The sequence below is a fragment of the Enoplosus armatus genome, chromosome 10, assembly GCF_043641665.1.
Source record: "Enoplosus armatus isolate fEnoArm2 chromosome 10, fEnoArm2.hap1, whole genome shotgun sequence".
Taxonomy (NCBI): Eukaryota; Metazoa; Chordata; class Actinopteri; order Centrarchiformes; family Enoplosidae; genus Enoplosus; species Enoplosus armatus.
This window is the reverse complement of record NC_092189.1, coordinates 10927143-10953103: the sequence shown is the minus strand read 5'-3', so window position 1 is coordinate 10953103 and position 25961 is coordinate 10927143. Positions and strand designations below refer to the sequence as shown.

At 42.1% G+C, this 25961-nt stretch overlaps 2 protein-coding genes across 2 annotated transcripts; one reads left to right on the top strand and one right to left on the bottom strand.

The window, feature by feature from the left end:
• Positions 1-1015: 1015 nt before the first annotated feature.
• On the top strand, positions 1016-9910 carry LOC139291522 (macrophage colony-stimulating factor 1 receptor 1-like). Its single transcript, XM_070913575.1, has 21 exons — positions 1016-1067; positions 2598-2885; positions 3090-3377; positions 3487-3623; positions 3705-3870; positions 3951-4152; positions 4506-4621; positions 4748-4859; positions 4966-5165; positions 5493-5584; positions 5746-5872; positions 6099-6203; positions 6387-6497; positions 6645-6807; positions 6912-6994; positions 7127-7230; positions 7688-7810; positions 7910-8021; positions 8109-8208; positions 9270-9381; positions 9764-9910. The coding sequence occupies exons 1-21, from the start codon at positions 1016-1018 to the stop codon at positions 9908-9910; spliced, it is 2940 nt and encodes a 979-aa protein (XP_070769676.1).
• Positions 9911-13509: 3599 nt separating this feature from the next.
• hmgxb3 (HMG box domain containing 3) lies at positions 13510-24339 on the bottom strand. The gene is made up of 20 exons (XM_070913407.1): positions 24185-24339; positions 23887-24061; positions 22526-23035; positions 22264-22371; positions 21963-22097; positions 21604-21848; positions 21101-21210; positions 20925-21005; positions 20632-20714; positions 20426-20533; positions 20167-20307; positions 19357-19664; positions 19055-19182; positions 18022-18153; positions 17706-17890; positions 17298-17520; positions 15946-16079; positions 15343-15462; positions 14904-15113; positions 13510-14524 (listed from the first exon to the last, which is right to left on the bottom strand). Exons 1-20 carry the CDS (start codon positions 24322-24324, stop codon positions 13925-13927), a joined length of 3876 nt encoding a protein of 1291 aa, XP_070769508.1. The 5' UTR covers positions 24325-24339; the 3' UTR covers positions 13510-13924.
• Between the last annotated feature and the right edge of the window lie 1622 nt (positions 24340-25961).

Sequence of the window (25961 nt, the reverse complement as noted above, 5' to 3'; positions counted from 1 at the left end):
GCGAATATGAAGCAGTGATTTCTAGCTGAAAAATCATCCTATAACTTACTTGCAAGATGCTGCTTTCATGAGGTAAAGTCTTAACTCAGAACAGATCCTATCTACCACATATCCATCCTTTCTCACTCCACACTCTCATACCTCTCAGTGCCTTTCTCTGACTCCTAGGTCAGATTTCTAAGACTGACTTGACTTTCCCTCCCTCACCCATGAGTCCACGCTTTCCCGGTAAGAAAAGCCTGGCAGGCATGGTTCAATGGGGATGGAGGTGATTAGTCTCCCCCAACGGATGTCTCAGGAGAATTGTGCCTTTCTGTGGCAAATTGGCACTGGCTCATTAATTTGTTGAGCGTGATATGCTGATCCGCCTCCTCACACACACACACACACACACACACACACACACGCGTACACACAGTTCCCTCCACCCTCCACCACTTGCTGTCTGAAAGATTTCATGTTTTGCTGTGTGACTTCTGTGGTGAAGAGAGCGTAAACAAGCAGAGGGGAGAAGAAGGGACTCTTGTGTCAGCTCTGGATGCTGGACGCATCAAACCCAGGGACGTTGTTAGGCTGAAGACATCTGCAGGTGAGTGATGCTTCCATATGACATAATTCAGATGTATTTTGAGGTGTAGCGACTTATTAATTCCCTAACTGTAATCATGACAAATGCTTCCTCAAAGTATCTCAACAGTTCTGTTTCTTGATTTTGATGTAGACATAAGACGACAAACCATAGAAGAGATTGTTGTTCAGCACAGGGTCATCTTTACGGGCAAAGCTGCTCTGACCAGCAAGAAAAGAGAAGTTCATGAGGGGGATGAGTGATAGCACAACTCATCTCTCTCTCTCTCTCTCTCTCTCTCTCTCTCTCTCTCTCTCTCTCTCTCTCTCTTTCGCTCTCTCTCTCTTTCTCTCTCTCTCTCTCTCCGATGCCTCAGATCAAAAGAAGAGTGTTTTGTAGCACACGCAAGAATCAGCGTTCAAACTGCAGGTTTGAAGTTGATCCAGGATGCAGTCCTACCTTGCTCTGCTGCTGGGGATTGTGGCCTCTGCTGCTTCAGGTAACTGCAGTGCATTTGCTGTTTTTTCTTTTCACTCTGGTTGCTTTTTTCCACTACTTTTGCTACTGTAGATTTAAATGTGTGATCCACAATCTGAAATAAAACAAGTGAAAGAAAAGGGGGGAAAAGGAGAAAAGTGCTCTAAAAGGTTTTAAATTAAATCCAATTGCAACAAGATATATTTTTTAAATGGCAATTTCTTTTCTGCACCAAGACTAACTAGTTATTTATATAATACTCTAAAAATACATACTCAAACATGCCTTCTCGTGTATGAAGCTCTAATGCTTTCATCGCACATTTCATGGCGTAAACTTCAGTACAGAGAAGCTGACAACCTTCTCCATCTGAGATCTGACACACGATTTTGTCTTATCAGCAGGATAATTGTCTGCAGCATCATGAGTTGTTTTTTTTGGGTCATTCTTGTGATGCTTTCTTTGTATTTTTTGTTTTTTGATTTGGCTCTGAACGCCACACATATGGGCATCAAATTGCAATTTCATGTATTTGCATTTGAGCACATAAAAGCATCTGTTGTTTGGTTTAATTATGGCTGAGGGAATTAGCTTTGCTCTCTGGTGGATTACTGTATGAGGTGTAATTAGGGTCATTTTTAGGTTGGATGAATAGTTCATTTAGATGATTGAAGAGGGACTTTGGGGAAAAGGCAAGTGTTTACACCGACAATCAGGAGGCTCAGAACTAAAATGCTGATTGAAACTGCATTTCATTCCTCGTCGCTCTACATTCGCCTGTGTGCCGTGGTTATAGGAAAAAAAATGCTGATCATGGAATCTCAGTTCTGCTTCAAGGTTCAAAACACAATGTCCAAACCACTGAATGGACTTTTATAAGCTTTACCGAAAGTGTAGACTCAACTCTAAATGATAGAAAGCTTCAGCTTAACAGGAAAGGCATGTCAGTCTCTCCAGTGTCGACTATTTTCTCAAAAGTATTCCAACCCAAACAAATTGTCCAGCTGAGTTTCGACAAACGTCCAAATCCAAGTCATCAAGAGAGCACTGTTCTTCATCAATACAACTTGCTTCAACACTCCCCGAGGGTCAGGGTGTCTTTTCCGCGCTTAATTCTTGAATGTGTGTGTCTTCTCATGTGTCCAACTTGAGGGCTTAAGAAAAAATACAGCAGTAATGGATGCCTAGCTTTGCATAGTAGAGTTTTTACATCTCCAGTGTTGAGATAGTGGCATTGTAAAAAAGCAGAAGCGAGAAGAATCAAGGGATGTTATCTTCAATCTGTTTCCTGAATTCATGAGATAACCTCCAAAATAAATCGAATAATGGCGCAGGCGAGACAGCTCTGGGCTCTCAGTTACCACAAAATGGCCAAAACAGAAACAAAGTCTTGAATTATCAACGAGAAAACACATAATAAAGCAAAAATACTCTCTGAGAACTTCAACAACAAAGCCTATTTTGATTCATTTGTTCACTTACTTTTCTTTCTATGAGTGTCCTAATAATTCAACGAATGCTTTAATTCATTCATATTTTCATTCCTTCTCAGCGGAATGGAGGCGTCCGGTGATCAAGTTCAACTCTAAGGTGGTGGGGAGTTCAGAGGTGGTGGTCAGACCTGGGACCGCTCTGGATCTGAGGTGTGAGGGTGACGGGCCTGTAAACTGGCAGACAAGGCTAGCCAAACACAGGCGCTTCGTGTCCAAGGGCAACGGGAACGTCCGCAGCTTAAAGGTGGAACGTCCCTCTGCAGAATTCACTGGAACATACAAGTGTTTTTACACTACTGGGTCACAGCATCGTGAACTGACCTCCTCTGTGCATGTGTATGTAAAAGGTGAGCTTGGATAAATGAGAGTCCTACTATTCTGTCAACATACCAGTAGGACAACCTTCCTAATGTTGAGTTGTTGGTGCTTGGATGGATCATTGTCCACACTGGTTATTAGTGCGATTGTTTATTAGATTTCCTCACTGTAAATCTCACATTATTCCATTGTGCTATGATCTAATAAATTGTCTCCTTCCCTGTCTTTACTAGATCCAAACCGTGTGTTCTGGACCAGCAGCACGTCCCTGCGGGTGGTGAGGAAGGAGGGTGAGGACTACCTGCTGCCCTGCCTGCTGACCGACCCAGCAGCCACAGACCTGGGCCTCCGCATGGACAACGGCACCACCGTGCCGTCAGGGATGAACTTCACAGTTTACCGTCACCGTGGTATTCTCATCCACAGCCTCCACCCCAACTTCAATGCTGACTATGTCTGCACAGCGAAGGTCAAAGGAGTGGAAAGGACCTCCAAGGCCTTTTCCATCAACGTCATTCAGAGTGAGACCACTTGGTTGTTAGGAACGACTTCCCAAAGCTGGCTAAGAGTCATTTGAAGTGATATGTGTGTCAAGTTTGACACTCATTTATGATTTTTGTCTTGCTCTAGAGCTTCGTTTCCCTCCATATGTCTTCCTGGAGACAGATGAATATGTGCGCATTGTTGGGGAGCAGTTCAAGATTCGCTGCACAACACACAACCCCAACTTCAACTACAATGTCACCTGGAAGTACACCACCAAGTCGGTCAGTATGTGGCATTTTGGGATTTTCTATATTGTGATAGTGATCATCATTTTAACTTTTATGTCCTTTTTTTGTCTTCAGAAAGTGACGATAGAGGAGAGGGTTCGCTCCAGTGGAGAAAATCGGCTGGACATACAGAGCATACTGACCATCTCTGCTGTGGACCTTGCAGACACAGGAAACATTTCCTGCATTGGCACTAATGAAGCCGGGGTGAACAGCTCCACCACATACCTGCTGGTTGTAGGTAAGCCACAGGAACAGCCATTCTTGCTACGTCTCATGTTGAAAAGACATTTATCAACTGCTTTGGATTGTTCTCAACAGACAAGCCCTACATCAGGCTGTTGCCCCAGCTGTCCCCTAAACTGGCCCATGAGGGTCTTTCAATCGAGGTGAACGAGGGAGAAGATCTGGAGCTCAGCGTGCTCATCGAAGCGTACCCCCACATCACGGAGCACGGATGGCACACCCCAACATCTCCCAACACGTCCACACAGGAGCACAAGCTCATCAGATACAACAACAGGTACAACGCAGAGGCCGGAGCTGGTGACTGTCTCCGTTTGATCCATCTTATTGCTCTTAGATAGCACAGTTTAAAATAACAATCAAGTACAGGAAGTAGTACAGGAAGGGGAAGCTGCACTGGATTTGAAATATGCTGTTGGTGCATTTGACAGGGAACGCCAAGGTCATTATATTTCCTCAGGTCATGAAACTGCTGCTAGAGGGAAGAGTGGTGTTCTCTTTTTAGTTTGTTGACGTACTCTGCGATGATACATAGGAACTGTCTGAATTCCAACCGCAGAATTAGTCACTTCGGATTCTGCAGACATTCCTCTTTTTCTCAATTTAAAGATCCCTTTTGTGTTTTTTTAGATACCATGCTACTCTGCAGCTGAAGAGGATGAATGCACAAGAGCAGGGGCAATACACCTTCTATGCCAGGAGCGACTTGGCCAACGCATCCATCACTTTCCAAGTCCAAATGTATCGTAAGTGACATAGTAAACACAAAGCAAATCAGTTAACACATTCATGGTGTTGCGGCATGATTAAGGTGAAAGGAAAACAAATGTTTCTTTCAAGTCTGATAACTGCTCTTGGTCTTTCACTGGCAGAGAGGCCTGTTGCTGTGGTGAGATGGGAAAACATAACCACACTCACTTGCACCTCATTTGGCTACCCAGCTCCCAGAATCATCTGGTACCAGTGTTTTGGGATACGGCCTACGTAAGTATCACTGCACAGGTAACAATAGAGTCAAAATGTCATTAAGTTTGGTGTATTACACTGTGAACTTGGGCCCTTTGACTGAATATGTGTTGCAATGAGGCAGGTGCAATGAAAACACCTCAGGGCTACAGATGGCGATCCCACTCCAGGCTCCTACAGTGGAGGTCCAGAGGGAGGAGTACGGGGCTGTGGAGGTGGAGAGCGTCCTCACTGTGGGGCCGTCCAGCCGGAGGATGACGGTGGAGTGTGTGGCTTTCAACCTCGTCGGCATCAGCAGCGACACTTTTGCCATGGAGGTTTCTGGTGAGTTTTGGGTCATTTGATCATCTTTTGTTTGTTTTTTTGGGAGGCAATCACAGGTTCTGCACATCTCAACGTGTTATCGCACAGTCACATGGAGGGTGTCAACCAAACCAAACTAAATCTAATGTCTGGTTTATGACATTGTGTTGTCATGGTCAGCTGATCCCAGTTTGTAGATGTTATAAAACTGCATAATTATATTGTTTGTTTTATGTAACTCAACATTTCGTAAAAACTATCCACAGAGGGAGAATATCAGCTTGTATGACACGTCAGTCCATAAGAGTTAAATTATGCATTGACACTCATCTTTGTCTGATTGTGCAGACAAGCTCTTCACTTCCACCTTAACTGGAGCAGCAGGCATTCTGGCCATCTTCCTTGTGCTGCTGGTTTTTCTGTTTTACAAATATAAGCAGGTAAGATGTATTTACATTCTTAAAGTGTAGCCACCAAAACACACAGTAGTCCAAGTAAATGCTGTTGTGCATATGTTTCCGAGGGGACACAGGCCACTAGGCTGCAGTGTTTTTGTTGTTTTGGTTAAACATCATTAAAATCATCATTTTTTCATCCTCAGAAACCCAGGTATGAGATCCGTTGGCAAATCATTGAGGCAAGAGATGGAAACAACTACACCTTCATTGACCCCACTCAGCTGCCATACAATGAGAAGTGGGAGTTCCCAAGGGACAAGCTGAAGCTAGGTTTGCACCATGTTATTCTAAACTGACTTGCATTTTGAAACACTCATGTCGTTCACTAGAAAAATGTGATCATAAGATTATTGAATAGCAATGGAATATTGAATGTAAACATAATAAAATCAGAAAAAGAAAAAAAAAATATTACATCTGAAATTTGACTGTGAATACCAGACATGATTTAGGTTATACTCAAAATGCTTTCTTGTTGAATTTCCTGTCTGACCAGGGAAGATCTTGGGTGCAGGAGCTTTTGGAAAGGTTGTTGAGGCCACAGCCTACGGTCTGGGAAAGGAAGACAATGCGATGCGCGTAGCTGTGAAAATGTTAAAAGGTGAGCTGATGCTAGGACCTTTGATTTAACAGAGGGATCATTGTTTACTTGTGACAGGCAAATCAGAAAATGTTCCAGATAAAACGAAAAGTACATCTGATTTAGGCGTTTGAAATCCTAAATCATTGGTTTCACATGATCAGATATGATGATATGATGACAATCTGCATTGTGTTTCTGCAGCCAGTGCCCATTCAGATGAGAGGGAAGCTCTGATGTCTGAACTGAAGATCCTGAGCCACCTGGGACACCACAAGAACATAGTCAATCTACTGGGAGCCTGCACCTACGGAGGTCAGACAGCATCCTGTATTTGTTCTACATTATGTTTGATGTTCTCAGTCATGCAGTTCATGGAAAATCTAGTATAATTTAGTAATTTGCATTCAAACTAGTTTTCCTTGTTGAAAGAGTCCTAACATGTGTGTGTTTCCTCATCAGGACCAGTGCTTGTGATCACAGAGTACTGCAGCCTCGGTGACCTACTGAACTTCCTTCGCCAGAAAGCAGAGACGTTTGTCAACTTTGTTATGAACATTCCCGACATTATGGAGAACGCGAGTGACTACAAGAACATCTGCAGTCAGAAACAGTTCATCAGAAGGTACATCACCACACATGTGCATTCTATTGACGGAGGATTTGGGAAAAACATTCAGTCTCTGTAATCTGTTTCTGCTGACGTCCCACTCTTTCTTCATCCAACAGTGACAGTGGGATCTCCAGCACATCCTCAAGCAGTTACCTGGAGATGAGACCCAGCCAGCTGCCAAACAATGAATCATCTCAAGGTAAAAAGCTTTCTCACCCAATCCCAAATTCTGTCATTATGCAGCAGCATGCTAATAACAAGCGCATCAGCCTCTTCACTTCTTTCTGACCCTGGGTGTTACTAACATAATTTCTGTCTGATTCTTGACTAGACTCTGTGTGTGAGGAGACTGGTGACTGGCCGCTGGATATTGATGATTTGCTGAGGTTTTCCTTTCAAGTGGCTCAGGGCCTTGACTTTCTGGCGGCCAAAAACGTGAGTGATTTTACTGCTGAAAGCATTTAAATGCAAACGTCTGAAACAGAAAACACTACTGTGATCATTTACAGCAGCAGCTGCTGTGTTTTCCCTGTAAAGTGGGTATTACCCAGACATCAAACAAAATCATCCCCATTGGATTTCAGAAAAAGAGCAACCAAATATGCATGAAAAAGTATTGCTTTTTATAGAACATGATAAATGAAGGGTGTGAAGTCTTTCGTGAGGGGGCTTTGAGGGGTATTTCCCTTTAGATTCTTCATATTTACTCATCGTCATAGTTTGACAATGTATTTGATCATAATTCTTCATGCTACATTCAGATACACTCAATCCAGTGATATTGTCTTTTAATGTGCGAGACTACAACCCGAGACAAACTGTGTGTGTGTGTGTGTGTGTGTGTGTGTGTGTGTGTGTGTGTGTGTGTGTGTGTGTGTGTGCGCGTGCGCAGTGTATTCACAGAGACGTGGCTGCTAGGAATGTCCTCTTGACCAACCGCAGAGTTGCAAAGATTTGTGACTTTGGTCTGGCGCGTGACATCATGAATGACTCCAACTACGTGGTGAAGGGCAATGTAAGCCCTAGGGTAGATTAGAGCCAACATTTACTTCACATGAATCAAGTCCGAGACTAGATTAAAAAAAACCCACTGTTTGTGTGTTTAACTTTGAAGGCACGTCTGCCAGTGAAGTGGATGGCTCCAGAGAGCATCTTTGAGTGTGTCTACACCGTCCAGAGCGACGTCTGGTCCTATGGCATCCTCCTGTGGGAGATCTTCTCTTTAGGTCAGTACACATGCATAATGTACCCTACATTTACACTTTTATTTGACGATTTGCTTGCTAAAATGACAGCATCTTATTCGCTACTAGGCAAGAGCCCCTACCCCAGCATGGCTGTGGACTCCAGGTTCTACAAGATGGTAAAGCGAGGCTACCAGATGTCCCAACCAGACTTTGCTCCACCTGAGATGTAAGCTCGACCTTTAAGCAACAAAGTGTGGTTCAAACTTTTCAAAAAAAAAACACTTTTTATCCAGTCAATGTTAATACTCTACTTGATATCACCTGATTATCAGTTGAGGTTTACTGGAGTATCAAGTGACTATCAGCTGGGTTTTTACAATTGAGTCAATAGTAGTAGTTTTTTTTTATCAGCTGGTAAAAAGTGAGCACTCAACTTAACAGCCTCTGAGGAACAATGGCAGTAATGTTGTGGCTATTCTTGCTAACTGGTGAGACCAGCTGCTCACAGCAGTAGCAACCATTTAAGTTGATATAAACTTCAACAAGGACTGATTTATAAAAAGTACTTGATCCTAAGTTGACTTCAACATTTGACAGTTCAAACAACATGCTTCCCAAATGTTCGCCATGACTGAACAAAGATCCCTTTTTTCTTTTCGCCCTATCTAACATCTGAAATAACTGACACATGAGGTAACCTCATGAAGCCCTTCCATTATTCCTTATTTTAATTTACTTGCTTTGGGTTATCTCCTTATCTCAAAACATAACAAGCCTAAACTCCAAACTTTACAAGCCGCCGAAATGAGAACATAAAGAGACTGTTTTTCCCAGTCTCTCAGACGGCCCTAACATCTGTGTGCGCTGATTTGGCGTGGCTGTCACACCACCCGGAATAACTACGCTGTGGAAACGGAGGGGACTGAGTCTGAGTCAGTTGTTCATCTGTTGTTCTGCTGTGAGTCAGGCCTCAGTTCTGCCTGTTAGCCACATGATCTCAAAAGGAAGCCATATAACTGCTATTTCACGGCAGCAAAATGAGACTGGAGGGGAAGGGGTTCTTATGAACGAGCCTCTCATAAAAATGCGTCACCACCTCCATAAGCCTCTCCTTATTTGTCTAATTTAGCTTTATGCAGTTTCTTAATTTTACACCATAAAGTTTGAGCTGTGAAAATCGAGTGCACAGCTTGCCATATAAACCCCTGAAAATGTAGACCATAATTTTTTTGGTCCAGGGTGCCTCTCTGAAACAAATCTGTTTTCTAAGTTTCACTTTTGTTTCAGCTACATGATCATGAAGATGTGCTGGAACCTGGAGCCTACAGAGCGTCCAACGTTTAGCAAGATCACTCAGATGATAGAAAGACTGCTGGGGGACCAACCTGAGCAGGGACAGGTGAGTTAGTGTGAAGCAGGGTTCAGCGACTCCAGTCTGGCTTTGCCCAAACTGTCCATGGAACAAAACATGTGATGCTCCAGCCAAGATGTCCTCAGCAAACCCTCCTCTTTTTCATTTAATTCTCCCAAGTACAACACACAACAGATTTAGCTGTGCTGTCAAACCAATTAAATGAATTGGATTTCTTTGGCTTGTTTGGGTGCTGTTGCTAAAAGAGATACAATTTGAAAAAACGTTACACAATTTCCAGCACATAAACATCCTCTGACACATAAATGAGGAACTTATAACGATGTTTCAGATACAAAAACACACCATAATATTAATGAAGCCGAGATCTTGAATCAGGTCTCACCATCCTAATGATGCCTCTCCACAGCTAATCTACCAGAATGTGCAGCAGCAGGTCACAGAGGGTGAAGAGTGTGACGAGCCCAAGTGCTGCGACGGCCCCTGTGACCAGTCTTGTGACCACGAGGAAGAGGAGCAGCCTCTGATGAACACCAACAACTACCAGTTTTGTTGAAAAAGCCCTAACCGCCAATCAATCAGCAAAACCAATCACTCATCACCAAGCATCAGGAAAGTGGAATCAGCTGTAGTTTGTGGCAAAGGGTACTGCAGCTTGTTCTAACCGCCGAACAGTTGCAGAGAGTCGCCTTCACAGCTATTTTTTGCCTGTTGTGCCTGATCGCCAGACAGACAAGCAGCTGCAGCAGGCATGTGACTTGCTTCTTTGCAAACCATGACCAGAAATGGCCACGTCTAACACCGACTGCAGACATGAAAGGAGGAAACATGTCAACAAACCGCACAAGCATTCTAAGTTATACCTTATCCTAAACGTTAACCCCCTCTCAGACTGTTTATCCCGCCTCCTGTTGTATATTTGGGGTATAATCTGTTACAGTTTATCCAAAGGAGAATATGTTCTGTCCTTTCCTCTACATTTATTACTATTTTGTTTTTTATTACTGCCCCATGAGAGTGAATGTCTTGCTTTTGTGGAGATTTGTCAGCAGGGTCACTTCCTTTTCATCCTTTCATTGCATGTATAGTTTCTCAGAGGAAGAAGAAGCCCAACACTGGATCAAACAAACTCTGTGAGCTCTCTAGACAAGTTAGGTTTTATTCTCTGATTACCTTCATTGAACATCTTAACAGTATGAGTGTTTTTCCCTGATTTAAACACGCCAAATCGACCGTGGAGAAGGCAAAGAACAACTGCGTTGTTTTCCTCTCTGTGCTTTGGTCATAGCCGTATTTCTTGTGACACACTTACAGTAGCTGTCAGTTGGTGGCAACATGTGATTGTTCCAATCAAATTAATTAACCAGTGTTCAGTGTGATTTAGGAGCAGGGAAGACAACTGAACCGAGCAGGGAAATCTGTGGATCCGTTACAGATCAGATGAACAATGGTTCATGTTTGACAATGTGAAAGTTTTTTTGTTTTTGTTTTTGCGTGGCACAACGTAATCTTCTCTTTTCCTGTAGAATTAGATGAGTATTAGGATGTAAGCTTCACCCATGTCTAAATGTAGCAGTCAGCCTACACTGCCAACTGTATGAAGATTTTAGAATAACATATAAGCTATGTGAGAGATACAGACTGCAAATTTGTGACTTCAGGCATTTCAAATGTGCTTGCATGTGAGTGAGATGTGTAATAATGTATATATCTCATGATGTAAATCAAGAATTATCTTTATTTTCGCTGAATAATGTTGTAGAATAGATATTAGTGTATCAATATTTCATATATGTGTTGTGTGGTGTTTTTTTGTGTACAAATGAGATAATCAATGCATCAAAAGCTGCCAATTAAATCACTGAAAAACTGCAGAGGCGTTGACTGAAGCTTTACCACTGGATCTCCAGATTCTAATGTGGAGTTGTATACTGCTGGATTACGATGTGGAGCCAGATGTTTCTAATCTACGTTTTTCTTTGTTGTGCCTCACTGTGCTCATAGAAACTGCGCTGCCTGTAAGTTCTCTCCCCACTTCCTATTTTTGATTGGATAACGTCCAGTCTGCATTTCCTCTGGAACATTTCCCACAGTATCTGTCAACATTGCACAACTCTGAAATCTTTGTAGGGAAGTATTCATCCCGCCGCTGAGGCTTCTCATAACTGTTTTTGTCCAAAAATGATCACTTGTCATTTTAATGGTCTTATTAGCACCAACACAAACAAACCTTCCTGGGCTTTGTGCTGATGTTTATCCTCAACAAGCTTCTTTCAAAATTTTTGAAATAATGAGCTCAATTGCACTGCTATACAATGAATGAAAGCTTTAACCGTGTAATGTCTTGTGTTTGTGTTTGTCGTTAACCTTTAGACTGATAAATTCAATTAAGCAGAACTGTGAGATGTTGCCGTTTTTTCAAGCCAAATAAGTTCTTCCTTACTTTAAGTAAATATAAAGATGTCTTAGCAGCAAAATGTAAAAAAAAGTATTAAAAATGAATGAATGAATGAATCATTATGAAAATGACTGGTCTAGGTGGTGGTAAGCACACAGCACTGCGTCATATTTAAAGCTAGTTTTGCGTGCAAAATTATCCTGCAAAGAATATTGACTATAGTCATGTTATTGAATTCTCTTTGAAACTTAGTGGAGTCAAAGTCCCCTGAGACCTTTAAACACAATTTCTGTAAATCCACAATCCTGGTGACTTTGCCTGAGGGAAAACACCCCACAATTAGAAGTGTTGTGATGTTAAAAATGGGATTACACAAAGTCTAAGCTTTAAAAAACTAAACAAAAATTAAAAAATAAAATCAGAAAATATAGAAGTTAGATTTGAGTGTGCATCTTTACATTTAAAAACAGGAGACTGACATGTAGGTTATGAAGCAATGAAAATCTTGTTCAACATCAGCAGTTTGCTAATGAACAACACTGTTAATTAATGTACATAGACAACATTGTCTCTGCCTCAAGTACCATTTGATGCCAAATGGCAGTTAGTTTTTGATGACAGTAGAAGGAAGCAAACCCTCTTCGTTGTTGGGTTTGTAGCAGGCCACGTGAGATTTTGTGTCTCCGCTGCCCAGTTAAAAGAAGCTTCATCACTGTTAATCACAGAAATATTGCTCCTCTATATTCTCAAATGTTGCTAATAGCCACACGCATTATCAGGCAGTAGTAATACTATATCTGACAAGGAGTTTTATTATCTTATTATCTTAATGACTCCGATTTTTAATGTTTTTTTTTGACAGTTTGAACATTTTACCACAATGACGTGGACCAGAACTGCAAAATCATTAATTTGTTTATATTTATTGTTGCATCAACAGTTTAAATTTACAGGACGTAATTGGTTCAACTTTTTTTAATAACTAGTTTCTTTATCTACACAATATACTTGGCAGCTGTGATGTCTTTTGACCTACAGGTGTCCCTATTAAACACTTGAAGTCTGCAAATGAACCCATTTTCTCAAAAACAACTCAGACTCAATGCCTCGTGAAAGTCTTGATAGCCCATCATTAATATTACTTGCTAAGCAAAGCATTTATGAAAAAGGAATCTCTCTGAAGGACTTCATGCAGGCAGATCTACTAAATATCTTCAGGTTACTCTCAAAGGCTGATTGGTTGACAGGCATTAAGACAACCGATTGTATATGGCCTTGAGTGGATTTCCATTGAGGAGAAAATGTAATCCACAATAAAGTCACAAGATCCATCACCACATTATGATTCAGTACAATCGACAGATACACATCTTATCATCACTATTCAAAAGCAAACATCAGTCCAAAAGGCAACAAGTGGCAGGTGAGAGGTAAGAGTGTAAAACGTAAAAGCAGAAATGTCTCTGGACATAAAAAGGGAAATAAATACAACATACCATAAAATATTACTATTACTATTAAATACCTACATTCAGGCTTGAAGTAGCTGAGTTATTAAAATCCTGTTTACATTCTTTCAGTCACAGGAAAGCACTGAATTAGATTTAGGACTCTATCTTAGATCACTTTCACTTCTTTTTAACTCTTGGCACCATATTGGTAAAAAGTAAAATATTGTTACATTCTTTGAGTCATTTGCAATGGTCATTCACATTCGGTCTTCATCATCTTGACTGTTACTGTAGTTAGAGATGGTTAAAAAAACGACTTTGTAACCTGTAATCTGAACTTTTATTTAGTATCTTCACAGTAAACACTACTGACTACTCTGCATTCTTCTCAATACCTGCAATAAAAGGTCAATTTCTGCGGAATTCAACCCACTTGATCCATATTCAGCCTATTTCCTCACATCAGTAAAACCTGACAGCAATGTATAGCTGAGTAAATGTGTTATTGTATGTACAGGCTAGTCCTCCACATTAAGAATAAACTACTCTCCATCTTATTCTGCTTCCCTATTGCTTCCAAACTCGTGGATCCTTCTGGCGGCACCTGCGTCTCTCCTCATGGTACCAGCTTATTCCTTGTGGCTGTCTCTCTTGTGCTGCAGCCATCTTTACATTCAGTCCATCCCTCTGCCTGCCTGTTGGTTGTCCATCCTCAGCATTTTTATTCAGGAAGCACAACCTCATATGTCTCTGTCCCTCCCTCTTGTGTCAGTCCCTCCATCCCACTTCCTTCATCTTCCTCTTTCTCTGTGTTGATCTGTGCCACTCCCAGTCGGTACAGAGCATCCCTGATCACCACCTCCCCAGGTTGGCAGGCCTTCACCACTTGGTTGATCTGCTGGCTCACAATGTCTCTGCTGGTGAGGAAATCCACCAGACGGTTGTAAAGGTAGTAATAAGCTGTGTTGTTGAAAGCCACAGGTTGTCGCCGCACACGGCTTACAGAGGAACAGTCCTCCGATTTCTCTGTGGAGTCATTCACAGCTTTGTCCGTCTCTTCTTTCTGTTCTGCCCCTTTGTCATCCTCCTCTTCCTTCTCTTTCTCCAGCTCCGCCATCAGGCTGATGTAGGGCTCCAGATCTCTGCAGAGGAACATCGAGTGGTGCTCTGAAGGAAGAGCAGGAGGCTCCTGGGCTGCTGCAGGAGGATGAACCAGCCAGCAACAAGATGATTTGGTGATGGGGTGGACCTGCTGGTTCTCCGCTACTAACGACAGGTCAGCGCTGTACGGCAGGTCTTGTAGCTCAGCACATGACACAAACTAAAGAACAAAGGGGAGAGGTTATGGGACATCCAGTTTTCTTGATACAAGTAGATGTGCTGTATTACAGGTTTAATCTGTGATTTAGTATGCTGTATACAAAAGCCCAAGCACCGAAATTCTGAAAACAAGATTGAAACCGAACTGATCGAGCTGAATTGACAGAGTTAACTCTGAATGACCACTAAAGTTACCATTTTTTTGTTTTACATAACTAATACTAAACAAAATTTTTAAGTCCCTCTTCACTCATTCATGTGACTATACTTTCTAATTTCTATGATCAAAAAATACTGATTGGGCCTTTGATTTGTTAGAATTTTAACCAGCACACATGTGAGCTTCTTAAAAAATAATGGATTTAATTTTAATCACTCACCTCTGGCTTTTCGAAAGGGTCAGAGAAGCAGCCTTGGTTCCTGCCCCACATCTGGGTTGCCAGTTCTGGGTACTGCATGTCAGCACAGAGCGCCACCTGACGGGCACAGTCACTAACGTAGACTGGGGGCCAGTAGCGAGAGGACAGCAGCAGGTCTACGTGGTCCCGAGCCGTCTCTCCTCTCACCAAGTACTTGGAGCCGCACACCACCTGGACACAGGTACAGGAGAGAAGTAATGCAAAACAAACATACAGGGAACATCTGAGTTTCAATTGCAACTGTGATTATCTAACATACACAATTTTCTTTTCATACATGACTGATTTTTACATTTGTGAGGATTTGAGAGAACATGATGGACTGAATCTACCTGTTTAAAATGACTGATTAAAACATGACCAGGTGGCCAATTAAAAGAAAGACATAGCTGCTGTTTACCTTGTGGGGGCAGACCTTGGACAGCTTGCCAGCAGTGAGGTGTGGAGGGGGCTGTGAGGTCGTGGAGAGGCCACTATGAACCAATGTGTACAAGGAGATGAGGGAGGCCAGCAGCTCATTCTAACACAGAGGAAGGCAGAAAAGAGGCTTTTCTTTAAACAAACTCCCACACAGATATGAGTACACCAGCAGAGATAAGATGAACACAGAAAGAGTGATGAATAGCCTTTAAAATTAAAGCTCCCATAATAGCAAGCAAACCCACTTGCTGAAATACCCTTGAGCAAGACATTAAAGTCAGTCCCAGGGTGTGTGTGTGTGTGTGTGTGTGTGGGTGGATTCCTGTTCTTCAGACCAAGAACCAATCACATGATTAGTGTACTTACTCACACAGTAATATTCGTATCCTTGCTAGTATTTTACAGTTAACATGTTTACTTCCAGTCATTAACATACAACAGTGTTTCTCTCACACACACGCACACACACACACACACACACACACACACACACACACACACACTTGCGCGCACACGCACACACACACACACACACACACACACACACGCACACACACACACACACACACACACACACACAGACCTTGGTGGAGCCTGGGGTGATGCTTGCCCCGCAGCGTTCCAGCATTGTTCTCAGCTCGTCCTCACTGTGGTCTTCAATCTTGTCGAGTCTCAGCTCACCATCATGAATGAGGCGCACCAAAACTGATGGATCTCCTAAAACAGGTGATGAAAACCCATTCTCTTATAAACACGTTTTTTTTAGTCCACATGAGCAATCCCAGTTATGAATAAAAATATGAATAGAGCTGCTCATAGAATTCATTATATAATGTAAATCAATACTGCAGGGGCAAATAACTTAACACGTAACACTAACATCGAATTAGTTGAAGCTGGAATCCTTGCATGAAATTGCCATCATTATAGGACTTTTATCTACCCATAACAAACAAAGCATATAATCCCTTTGAATGTAATTATGTTTTTCCACCTCACTCTCTATGAAGCCACATCTGTATAAATACACTGCGTGCACAATTATTAGGCAAGTTGTATTCCTGAGGATTAATTTTATTTTTGAACAAATACAGTGCTCTCAGTCAATCCAAATTGTTAATAAACCTCAAACCTGAGTATTTAACAAAGGACAAATGAGTTTTGGCTTTCTCAGGAGAATGTCTATGTGTGCACAATTATTAGGCAACTATTAGTGTGCAGAATTATTATGCAACTAAATGAAAAACTAAAAATTTCCCATCTCACTTGTTTATTTTCATTTATTAGAGTAAGAATAACAAATAAACAACTCGAAATGTACAAATAAACACTTCTGAAATTTCAACAAATATTCAGTGACCAATATAGCCACCCTTCTTTTCAGTAACTGTCATGAGCCTTCCATCCATGGAGTCTGTTAGTTTCTTGATCTGTTGATGATCTTTTCTCCACACGTTTCTTGCGACCCTGTTGACTATTTGCAACAAAACGTTTGATTGTTCGGTGATCACGCCTCAATAGCTTAGCTACTTCAAGAGTGCTGCATCCCTCTGAAAGGCATTTTACAATTTTTGACTTTTCAGAGTCTGTTAAATCTCTTTTTTGGCCCATTTTGTCTGAGGTAAAGAAGCTGCCTAATAATTATGCACACCTTGGTATAGGGTGTCAATCACTTTAGGTCACACCCTCCCTCATTACACAAATACACATCACCTGATAATGCTTAAATCCAATTAGCATTCAAGTTTATATAGCTTGGAGTTGGAAAATATGCATGAAAATGATGATAAGGTCAAGATACTCACTTGCCTAATAATTGTGCACGCAGTGTATAACACCTCATGGAGAGAAAGAAAGCTATTTTCTCCCACTGAAGATCTCGGCAGAATTAATGCGTATAAAAGATACAGCAGGTCGTTTACAAGAATCCGGTACCTGAGGGCTGCTGTGTGTGCGACAGGACCTTGTCCTTCTCCGTGTTGAGGGCAGTAGGACTCCTCATCAGTGGGGGAATGAAGGGCGCGATGATAGAAGCATCCACCCGCGTGATAGGGATGTCAGTGGGGAAAGTCGCTTGCTCGATAGCCTCACTTTCCATGGTCAGCCAGAAGTCATCCACGTGTACCTCATCTGAGACTGAAACCTCAGGCCAGGTGAACTGTGGGCAGAATGAAATGTGTGTAAGCAAGTGGACAGGTCACTGCAGTATAGAGCATGTAAGCAAAACACACAAACCTAACATCTCCACAAGCTAACTTTCTCTAGCTTTACATGTGGAATACCACCGTATGACACTGTCCCTGCTAAACAGCTTTAATCCATGTTCACTGTTCAATGTTTCACCTCCACATTCTTCAGCTCCAGTACGTTGCTTGTGTATCGCTCTGCAATCTCCAATTTGGGAGCAACACCACAAACGCCGCAGATCATATCGTTGTAATCACGCACTGTCAGACACTCAAAGGCCCAGTAGCCACTCAGGAGAAGCTCTTGAATTTGAGATAACTGCTCTGGACTCAGAGTGTGGACTGAGGCAAAAGAGGAAAACACAGTGAAATTCATAGAAAACATACTGTGAAAGAGAGAAGATACAAGATTGCAAATGTTCAAAATGCACACTTGCAGAATTCATGTATGCAGAGTTGAATGCAGTGTTTACCAGGGTGGTTGGGCACGTGGTCTAGTATGGTCCTGGTTGCCTGAGAGGGCAGTTGGCCCAGTTTGATGCTGGCCCTGATCTTCAGGAAAAGGTCGATACTAACCAGCAGTCTGTTCCCAATGTTGAACAAACCTATAAAAAAAAGTGAATTAATTCACAGAGGAAGCTGGCTCCAGGCTGTACCACAGTTTCCAAAAATAAATCTTCCTCAGGACAAGTGGTTTATATGCACTTGATAAACTGTGACTGAGCTTTGCTGTTACCATGAATACAGGAGCAAAATATTGTCTAACTGCGGTATTCTGCCCACAAACAAAACAAAACAGTATGAAAAGCTAGCCAATAACTATTTAGTGTTTCTTATACTAAGCAACAGAAAACCTCTATATTCATCAACACTCTCATACAACATGAATGGAGAGGTGCGTGCCCTTATCCAGAGCCAAAAAAGCTGCCTTTCGGTTAAAGTGATAAGAAAGCACACAACACCGCTTGAGCGAAACTGAAAGCTGGCATCAAGGAGGCAAAGTGGAGACATCAAGAGAGACTGGAGAGACACGACACCAACAACACCAAAGACACGTGGCAAGGGATCCATCATGTGTGAGGCCACGTCGCCAGATGAGCTTTTTAATGCTCACTTTGATCTCCTCAACAAAGAGTTTGTAAAGTCTACTCCGCCTCCAGAAGAATGGCCACTATCAGTATCCACAGTGAATGTGAGAAGCAGGACAGGCTTTTGGCCAATCAGCTGAATAATGACTGTAATTGAGGAAAAGTCTAATCAGCAACATTTCAGCAGCCACCATCAATCAGTGCAATCAGTGTAATTATGAAACAGCTGTGATATACATTATTCCCAGAGTTACACCCATAATCTGATCTGTTGTGTTTGAGTTATTCTGTGTGGACAAATGTACCGAGTCGCTTCTCACTACATAATAGCGGACAATGAACCATGAGTGGGGAAAATCTGCTCAGCTTTGACGCTTGATGACAAGTAGTTGAACAATGTACAAGTGGTGCTGTTTACCTGGATGCAGGTCAGTGAAGCTGTGCAGAGCCAGACACTGAACGTTGAGACACACCTTGAGCTGGAGCGAGGCTGTCTGGATCAGTGTTTCAGTGAGCAGCCAGCAGTCCTCTTGTCCTGCAACAGTACTGGGATGTACAAGCACACACACGAGAGCATACATTAGGGAACAAGACATAACAACCACAACACACCATGCCAGTACTGATGTAATAAAACCAGACGCAAGATAGTTAGAAGAACGAGGGGAAGCCAGGGAGCCAAAAAAGGAAGCTATCAAGAAACATCAACAATCTTCTCACCTCTGACTTCCTTTGAAGAGAGGGTAGTTGCACAGTCCACAGTGAGTAGCTGCTGATTCATAGAACTGAGGCCACCCTGACTCGACCAGCGTCTCTGTCTCTACGCTGCCCTCGTGCTCCTGGTCTCCTGGTTGAACCAAGACAATCTGGAGACTGTTGAGCTCCTGGATGAGAGTCAACGTTTCCTGGAGCTCAGTCTCACTCTCAGGAATCTGCAAGGAACGGTGCAGTAACTGCAGGGTGTTTTGGCGCTGGATGTCCTTCTGAGCAGGACTCAGGGTCTGGTACGGATCCAGCAGGGTCCCAGACTGAGAAAAGAAAAAAGAAAGAAAGAAAGAAAGAAAGAAGAGCAATTTATCCACATTAAACAATAGAAAAGGGAGTTTTGAGGCCAGAGGTTAGCTTGAACGATCAATAAAGTAAAAGTGATGCATTGCTACAGCAAAGAATAAATATGAAAAGGAAAAAAGATTCAGAAGTAAAATCCTAACAGAACTACAAAATGCAATTAAGACAAACAAAATACACATAAATAGAATTGCACAAAGAGGGTGTGAAGGATATAAAACATGACAGCAGTTCTGCTCGCTTGAAAGCCTTGGAGAGAAAACTGCAAAGATAAATGACTTCACATAAAAGGCCTGTTGTCATCAGTCTTAAGTGTAGATTTATGAATGCTAAGAAGCAACTGCTCAGGGGTCCAAGCTTGTGCTGAGACTCATAAAGGGGGTCGAGGGTTAAAAGATACAGCTGGAAACTAATCCTACAGTATCTTCACTTGAGAATAATCTGGAGGACGTAAGCGTTCACCTTTGTTCCCTTGGCGTTCTTCTGGGTCAACTCGCAGCCACATTTAGGGCACACGGCAGGTTTGTGTCTGTTCTTATACATATAGTCACAAGACGGATTCTTACACCGACCCCTTCCTCGGGCAGTGGACAGTCCCAAATCCTAAAAGAATGAAGAAGAGCAAGACCCATAAATCAAGGAACAAAGGATATCCAGAAACAAATTTACATTTGAAAGGAAAAATAAAAAATGATTTCACAGAGAATAGAAGTATACTGACAAAGCTGGAAACGGTGTGTTGTTTGAAAGGCACGACTGAGAGGACATTCACTCTCCTGTCAGCCAGTGAGGACACATGCTGACTTCCATCTGTTGGGACAGAAGAATCCTACAGAAAGACGTGCAGAAAGTGAGGTTATTGGACCAAATCTGCACCCCTGCTGTTTCTATTTGTGTGTGTTTCTAAGTGTTTGTGTGTGTGTTAACCTGCTTGGCTGTGGTCGTTGGAACCGTCTGACCGAGCTGCTTTAAAGTGCTGGGTTTGAGACCTGAGAAACTCTCTCGAGGCACTGAGGTTAGAAAACAACCACATCAGCTGAGAGCAGAAACCTCAGAAAGTACAGTCACTTATATTGACACATCATATCCTCACTTGTACAGTAAAGGTAGGCTGTATAATAATAAGCACTAGATGAACATACAATAAAACTGTATCTGAACTACAATCTGAAAGATTACATTTTGAAAAGTATAATTAGAAATCAAATGATGCACAATACCAGTGAATGATTTATTGTTGTTTGCACTTGGAAACTTTCCTTTGTCAGGTGGGACAGTTATAATCTGAAACACAGCACGGCCTCGCAACACAAACACAAGCCAACATGTGAATCCATATGGTAACAGTTTACTTTAACATGGACAACAGAATATGGTGCTGTATGTTTTGTCTCACCAGTATTATAGTAGGCAGGAAGGATGGGTCTCACGGGCCTCTTCTGAACAGCGGCATTGCTCCTGTCTTGACCTTGGACTGTCGTGCCCTCAAGACTGTCTTTCAACTGTCTACTCAACGACAGAGGGAAAAAATGCCAAGTGAGATACTATTATCAAAACCTGTAACAGAAACAGCTGCTATATCAACACACACACACACCATTATAATCCATCTTACACTTTTCTACAGTTCAGCCCTTCAAATAAACATATTTACTGCAAAGTACATTTAGAAACTTAGAATATTTAACTATTTATCACACATATAGCAAGCCCAAGTTATGTATACATATCTACTGCACTTAAAATCAGCATTAATGCACCAATCACATGGTCCACATGCTATTGGCCCCTGTATGAATATCAAGCATGTTCTAGCAAACAGAACATCCTTAATATTCAAACGGAGGCTGACTGTACACCAATCTCAGATTGTGGCATTGAAACTTCATGGACGCTCACTTTGTTTGTTCCTGCTCCTTGGTGCTGCTGCCCTCTGGTGGCCTTCCAGCTGCAACTGCATGCTGCTTTCTGGAGCACCGTTGAACTCGCGCTCCTTTTTTGCCCCCAGTGGAATTTGTTTTACTGACATCAACATTCCCCTCCTGAGCAGGGGGAGGAGTGGGTTGGCAGCTTTCATTAGACTTGGTTTCAGCTTTCTGTGGCAATTGCTTGGATGCAGCTTCTTTGTCTTGTGTCTTCTTGGCCTGATATGTAAACGCAGCCAAAGTTAAACCGTCTTGAATCATTGTACTACTCCCGGATGTTCATATAAGACTGAACATCCCTTACTGTTTGTGCAGTTATTGCTTGACACTTACAGCAGGTATCCATTTTCCGCCCAAGTGGCTCCCACATTCAGGGCACGTCGGCGGCTTGTGGCGGGTGACATACACGAATGAACATCCAGGATTTAGACACCTCCCTCGACCTCTCCTGGTGTATGTCTTCACCGACTGCAAAAAAAGAGGAAAACATGGAAGTTCAACTGCTATTAGCAGCCCCAATCATCCAATGTCTTAAATCTAAATAATGATGATTTACTTTGTCTATGTGCAGACTCTATGCTTGCCAATTTCACTAATGACATTTATAAGGCGGATGAATAATGTGTGTGCTTACCATTTTATATGAAGGTTTGGCACTTTGCTCTATGCTGGCTCCTACAGAGACCATCATCACTGGACCCACAGAGCTGACACCTCCCAGAGACTTCGGCTCCAGCAGGTTCTGAAGTGAGGGACAAATCAGCTCACTGCATTAGGTACAAAACTTTTTTGTGATTAAAAATGTGAGCTACATAGATGTTTAACTATCAAAACCTAATAATCCTTGAATAAATGAAGCTCATTCTACTAGCTGGTAGAAGGACATTAAGTCTCACCTGAGCGGGTATGATGGCAACCATCTGTGTACTTTCCCCCTGTATCTGCTGCACCATCACCCCACCATAGCCACTACCAGCAACTCTTGTCTCATTTCCTTTCAGCGTGACCCCCTTTGCTGTAAGGTCCACAGAGCCCTGTGAGACATGGGCGTCTGTGGAAGCCGGGGCATTGGATGACACAGAGGAGGAAGAGGAGGGTGGGATTCCTACGGGGGCCGTGGGATGAGACACCACCGCCGTTTCCTCTGTTATGTCATCAACAATGACGGGCTGCTCGGAGAGTTCCACCTCACCGGCCAACCCAAGAGGTGTGAACTGGGGCTCTTGGGTAAGAGAGACAGAAGGCAGGCTTCCCTCCACTGGAGAGTCCAGAGACTCGATGGTCACCTCTGGCTGAGAGCCTCCCAGCGGGTGATTTGAGGAGCAGCCTTTAGCCAGGAGGAAGTAACTGGCTCTGGGAAGGATTTTGCGGAAGCCTGGCAGGTCTTTGGAGGGGCTGAGAGACGACTGAGGGAAAAGCACAATCGAGAAGATTGTCCGAATCAGAATCAGAATCAGAAATACTTTATTGATCCCCGGGGGGAAATTGTACAAAACTTTCGCTGCATTCCTGGCCAATGCTATCCATACAATAATTTTGACATTACACTAGACACCAGTGAATTAGGCCACTGCCGAGATAAAGCAGGAAAAAGCTGCTTTATCTCTGCTCTGATACTTGATGTTAATGGGTCACTTCAGTCTGACTTTATCTGTAGTTACATGAGCCAAAAGTATTTATTACAAAATGAAATCAATCCAGATGATGACATGAGTGCTCGGCAGTGCGTAATCATAAAGAAGGGCTCTGATATACTTAACAGCCTACACCAAATCATGCACTCCATCATGGGCAAACCTTTTAATGAGATTGGCTTGGGTTGACTGCTTGCCACTGTCATTAATTTACTGCTGCAGGTTCTGCTGACGCAACAGTTCTGTCAGAATATACATTACTATCCCTGCAGTTATTAGAATTAATTAAACAGCTTAACACAGACTTTTCTGTAACTCATTTTGTACTTTTGATCATTGTTTAAAGCTAGTTGTGTCAGCTGAGTATTACTTGGCATCAACCATGATTCAGATTCTCCAGCGAACTAGTAAATATCATTTAACCCACACAAAAGCATTTTAGATATTCTGACCATGAAAAGATATCTAATTAAGTGTTTAGATCACATTTCCTTCAGAACATAACAGATTATTATTATGTTTGTTACATGAGTATGTTGTATTCTGATCAGTGAAACAAAAGGCTCCATAGATGCTCAGATCCACTTGTTTTCTTATATAAAAAAGTTGAGGATGTAGCTTACAGTGTCTATGCCCTCCTTCTCGGACTTGGCCTTCTCCAGATAGTAGGCTTTCTCAGCCACGCTGAGCCTTTTCCAGCTCTCACTGATACGCTTGTTGATTTCCGACTGTGGCAGATTAGGGATTTCCTGTTGCATAATCTGGTGAACATCAAAGTAGTATAACAGGTAGGCAGACCTGAAACAGACAGATTCCACATTTACAATCAGTGCATGACAATGGGAGAGACACATTTGATTTTTAGCCATACTTAGTGCTATGATATTTCAATAGCCGTGTCCTACGGGCTATGTACATTACCTAGGCTTCTTAGGTTTCTCAACACTGTCTTCTTGAGCTTTGCTCTTCCTCTTTTTCGGAGTAGTCACCTCCACTTGGTTGTAGCAGCTTTCCACCTCCTCTGTCACCTTTACAACCTCAAACACCTCCACTTTCTCCATGATTTCCAAAGATCAAGGGCCAACTTGAAAAACAGCATGAGATTAGATTGTTGTTCATGTTTGAACCTTCATGGTGGTAGGGTTTATTGCAGGGAAATTGTATCAGATTGCATTAGTTTTAGCCAAAGAAAGGTTCATTGAGGAAAAAAGAGCATTAAATGTTTATTACTTTGCATAATATTGTGCTTTTAACACCTAATTACATTAACATTACAATAATTTGTAAACGATACAGTGTTTCAGCAGTTGAACATGTTTGTGTAGCGTCCCTCTTCTGTGCGCACTGGGTATCTGAAGTTTATTATAGCTCAGTGGGTAGCTATATCTCAGCTGATGAGAGGTAAATACAGTCTAATAAAAGAAACAGAAAGTAGGACAGTGAGACTATGGCTGGTACTTCATGCAGTGAGAATATAGCTCTACTGTATCTTAGTCAATATAAAATATCATGGAAACTTATCATGCACAGGGCTCTTAGGGAGACTAATAAAGCGCTAACATGCGACAAACACTGGTCCTTCCCTGCTTTAAAAGTAGGTTTAATGGCATGTGTTTATACTGCCCAAACAGGCAATGAGTTATCCAATGAAATGCCGTCTTATTGAAGCCTTACCTACGATGGCCTGAGGCTCTACAAACTGCTCTGAACAACCTCTAGAAGTCGCCGAAAAAGTCCGGCACTGTGCCGACGGTAAATAACGATGAGGTTTGTCTATGCTTCATATTATATCAAGGATTTGCGGTGAATGAATATCTGCAAAGTAGCTTCGTTTCTAGTCGACTCGTAAAAAAACATGGCGGTTTGTTGCTATGGTCTTCAACCAATCATATGCCGGAATAAACAAGTGCGGGCCAATCACCGAAGACGTTTTTGACACGTGAAAGCAACGCGTGCGTCCCATAGACCTTCAGAGTGCAGGTTGTGGCCACAAGGAGGCGCAGTTTACACAGTTTAAGTGCCATCAAAAGTACTACATAAGTGGTGTAACATGACAAGTAGGAATAGTGGTTATGTGGCATAAAGCCAAGCCTATAAGAATACAGATTTAATGCTTCTCAACCTTATTTAACTCTTAATTGAATAAAGATGCACAATCCTAAGAACAAAATGTCTTGGCAGAGTGGAGTAAACAGCACAGTACAAAGGAAATAGGAATAATGTTAAAATAAGCAAGTTAAAAATGATATAGTAACAATAATAACAAATAAAACAACAGAACATAATGAGACAAATTAAAAGATACACACTCATTTACAGTCTATAGTTTTCTTATTAGTGCAAGATTTAATGGTATTCAAGGAGACCCAAATACAGCAATAAGAGGCCTTTTGTTGGTGGATTTACGTATAAATCTTTGCAAAGATAATTATAATAGTGATGCTGCATGCCAAAGTTATCTTTAATATAGCTATTTAGTACTGGAGCAGAGACTCTACTTCTACTGAGAAATACTTGTTAATTATTAGGCCCTCGGTGTTGCCTTACAGTAAAAGTGAACGCGTACTCAAAGGGAAAAAATTGTTAAATAAACACAGCAATAGGTACAACAAAACAAGTACTCTTTGGGTTACATGTCTCCATGAGCTATCTCCAAGTTCCAACCATATTTTTTAACTACATCCGGCACTGCACAGTT

Coding starts and splice junctions, on each gene's coding strand:
- LOC139291522 (XM_070913575.1), top strand. CDS start 1,016: ATGCAGTCCTACCTTGCTCTGCTGCTGGGGATTGTGGCCTCTGCTGCT. Junction 4,860..4,965: donor TGTTTTGGGATACGGCCTAC/GTAAGTATCACT, acceptor GCAATGAGGCAG/GTGCAATGAAAACACCTCAG. Junction 6,204..6,386: donor AGCTGTGAAAATGTTAAAAG/GTGAGCTGATGC, acceptor GTGTTTCTGCAG/CCAGTGCCCATTCAGATGAG.
- hmgxb3 (XM_070913407.1), bottom strand. CDS start 24,324: ATGGAGAAAGTGGAGGTGTTTGAGGTTGTAAAGGTGACAGAGGAGGTG. Junction 22,372..22,525: donor TTGCCATCATACCCGCTCAG/GTGAGACTTAAT, acceptor CCCTCACTTCAG/AACCTGCTGGAGCCGAAGTC. Junction 20,308..20,425: donor AACACACCGTTTCCAGCTTT/GTCAGTATACTT, acceptor TCATTCTTTTAG/GATTTGGGACTGTCCACTGC.